We start from the raw sequence: 2,014 nt of genomic DNA on the forward strand, positions 1-2,014 counted from the left end.
ATGAATAATTGGTTGAATTTGTCGGAAGAGGATAAGAGAGAAATTATGAAATTGGACTTGAGAAGTGGTGGACAGAGGTGAGATTACTTCAAGAAATTAAAAAAACAATTTTTTTCAGAAGGAAAAACAAGAAATTCAAAATTAAGAAACATCGATCAACGTTCACCAGTCATCAGAAGACTCAACTGGAAGCTTACTTCGAGTTGAACCAGAATCCAACACTAGAAGAGGAAGAAGAAATTGCCTTGAGACGTCAACTGGATCATTCCAAAACCGCCACGTACTTTGAGAATGCAAGGAAACGATTTTTGAAGTAATATGTATATAGATTTTTAAATGTTCTGCTACTTTTTTTTTATTTCTTATTTTCCTGTTTCAATGTTGTTCTGTAACATTATTTACTGGCAAAATTATGGTCAGATGTTTCCGAATTAAAGTTTATCACCATGTCATTCATGAATCATTATTATTTAACGAAAGTATTGAACCATATTTTTCTAACTTCTCAAAATGAAAATTTATCAAATTTGCATGCCACCCCTGTTTCTTTTGAATTTCCAAAACAGGACTATCAATCCAAACATTAGGGAGGATAGGCAAAGACGTGTGAGATGCTTGTTTTTGTGAGACTTATCGAGATGATAAAGGAGGAATAGTTATAATAATTTGAATACGACTGGATCATTTAAATAATCACGCACTGAAAAGCCGTCAACGATATTGAATAACTGAACACTGAGAAACAGAAGTTTATTTTATTTTCATTTAAACTTTTTTGAAACTCATTACGGATCAGAATTAAATTCACCATGAGAACAAAAATGATCTCACTATCAGTGAGACTTGCACTGCATCACTCCCAAGTGAGTGCCTTTTTTCTGAATGCTCAGTAGCCACTCGTAAAATCAGATAAGTTTACATGATCTCCGTCAGTTCTTTCCAACAGCTTCATGAATTTCAAGACGATCAATTGCTATATGTATTACCGTAAATCTTCTCTTGAATGTATTTACTTTTATCACAAGATAATACGATTTTGTTGAAACTGTTAAAAATTGAATAAAATACCTGTAGCACTCTTGATGTAAATAAATTAACTTTTGTCAAATTATAATTAGAGACCTTCCCTAAGTTCTTTTAGAATTTATCTTTGCAATTAAGTAAATTAAGATTCAATCATTGAAACAACAAAACTAAATTCTACAAGCAGAACATGAAAAAACTTTCTGTGAAACATTTTAAGTGGCACGAAGAACAGAGAAAAAATTGCGACTTCAACTTCATGGTTTAAGGTTTTTTTCGTTCATACATCAGTTCTGACTGACGTGAAAGTCGGAAATTAAAAGAAGAGAAAACTTTCAGATAACTCCTGTTTAGTTATCAGAGCGGTAAGATTTGTCATCAGGCAAAAAGATGTTTTGATTTCATTGAAAACCCCTGGTTAGCTTTCACAGTTTTCAGCACCATTTTCGATTGATAGTGCCAAACATGTTTCTTCCATTCATGTTTTGATTTCCTTTAGTATCTTCACTATCTGATCATCATTTATCATTGTGATTAATTTTCAAAAGACGCTGAAATAGGCGTGACATGAAACGTCGAAATGGGCGTGGCTTGACCTGACTCCTCCCCATTTCTTTGTGACAAAATAAAAAGCTGTGAGCATTCCAATTAAAAAAAATTGTTCTTTTTTTTCCTTACTAAAACCTGAAAAGTTTCGAGGTACAATGCTCAGCTTCCCGCGACTCATTGTTCTCCTTCTAGTCACGGTCTACGTCATGTCCCTCACTGCGCCAAAACAAATGGTGTTCGGTTTTGGAAAACGGTCAGCTTTTCCTATAATCATCATCTCAAAGTCAGTTAAAATATTTTCAGCTCCATCGCCATGATCCCAATGAAACGCCGTTACACACAGGGAAGTTTCACAATGGGACTCGGAAAACGTGGTGGATCGATGAAAAGCTTCCACATGGGATTCGGAAAACGGTCGTCTGATCCACAAATTTTCATTTGA

The 2,014-nt window shown here is 34.4% G+C and overlaps 2 protein-coding genes across 2 annotated transcripts; both read left to right on the forward strand.

The window, feature by feature from the left end:
• Window positions 1-317, forward strand: GCK72_013017 (uncharacterized protein; the record flags this gene model as incomplete). The annotated part of the gene is made up of 2 exons (XM_053729581.1): window positions 1-77; window positions 170-317. The coding sequence occupies 2 exons, from the start codon at window positions 1-3 to the stop codon at window positions 315-317; spliced, it is 225 nt and encodes a 74-aa protein (XP_053584353.1).
• Window positions 318-1,727: 1,410 nt separating this feature from the next.
• Window positions 1,728-2,014, forward strand: GCK72_013018 (uncharacterized protein; the record flags this gene model as incomplete). The annotated part of the gene is made up of 2 exons (XM_053729582.1): window positions 1,728-1,825; window positions 1,876-2,014. 2 exons carry the CDS (start codon window positions 1,728-1,730, stop codon window positions 2,012-2,014), a joined length of 237 nt encoding a protein of 78 aa, XP_053584354.1.

Source organism: Caenorhabditis remanei, chromosome IV, assembly GCF_010183535.1.
Source record: "Caenorhabditis remanei strain PX506 chromosome IV, whole genome shotgun sequence".
Taxonomy (NCBI): domain Eukaryota; kingdom Metazoa; phylum Nematoda; class Chromadorea; order Rhabditida; family Rhabditidae; genus Caenorhabditis; species Caenorhabditis remanei.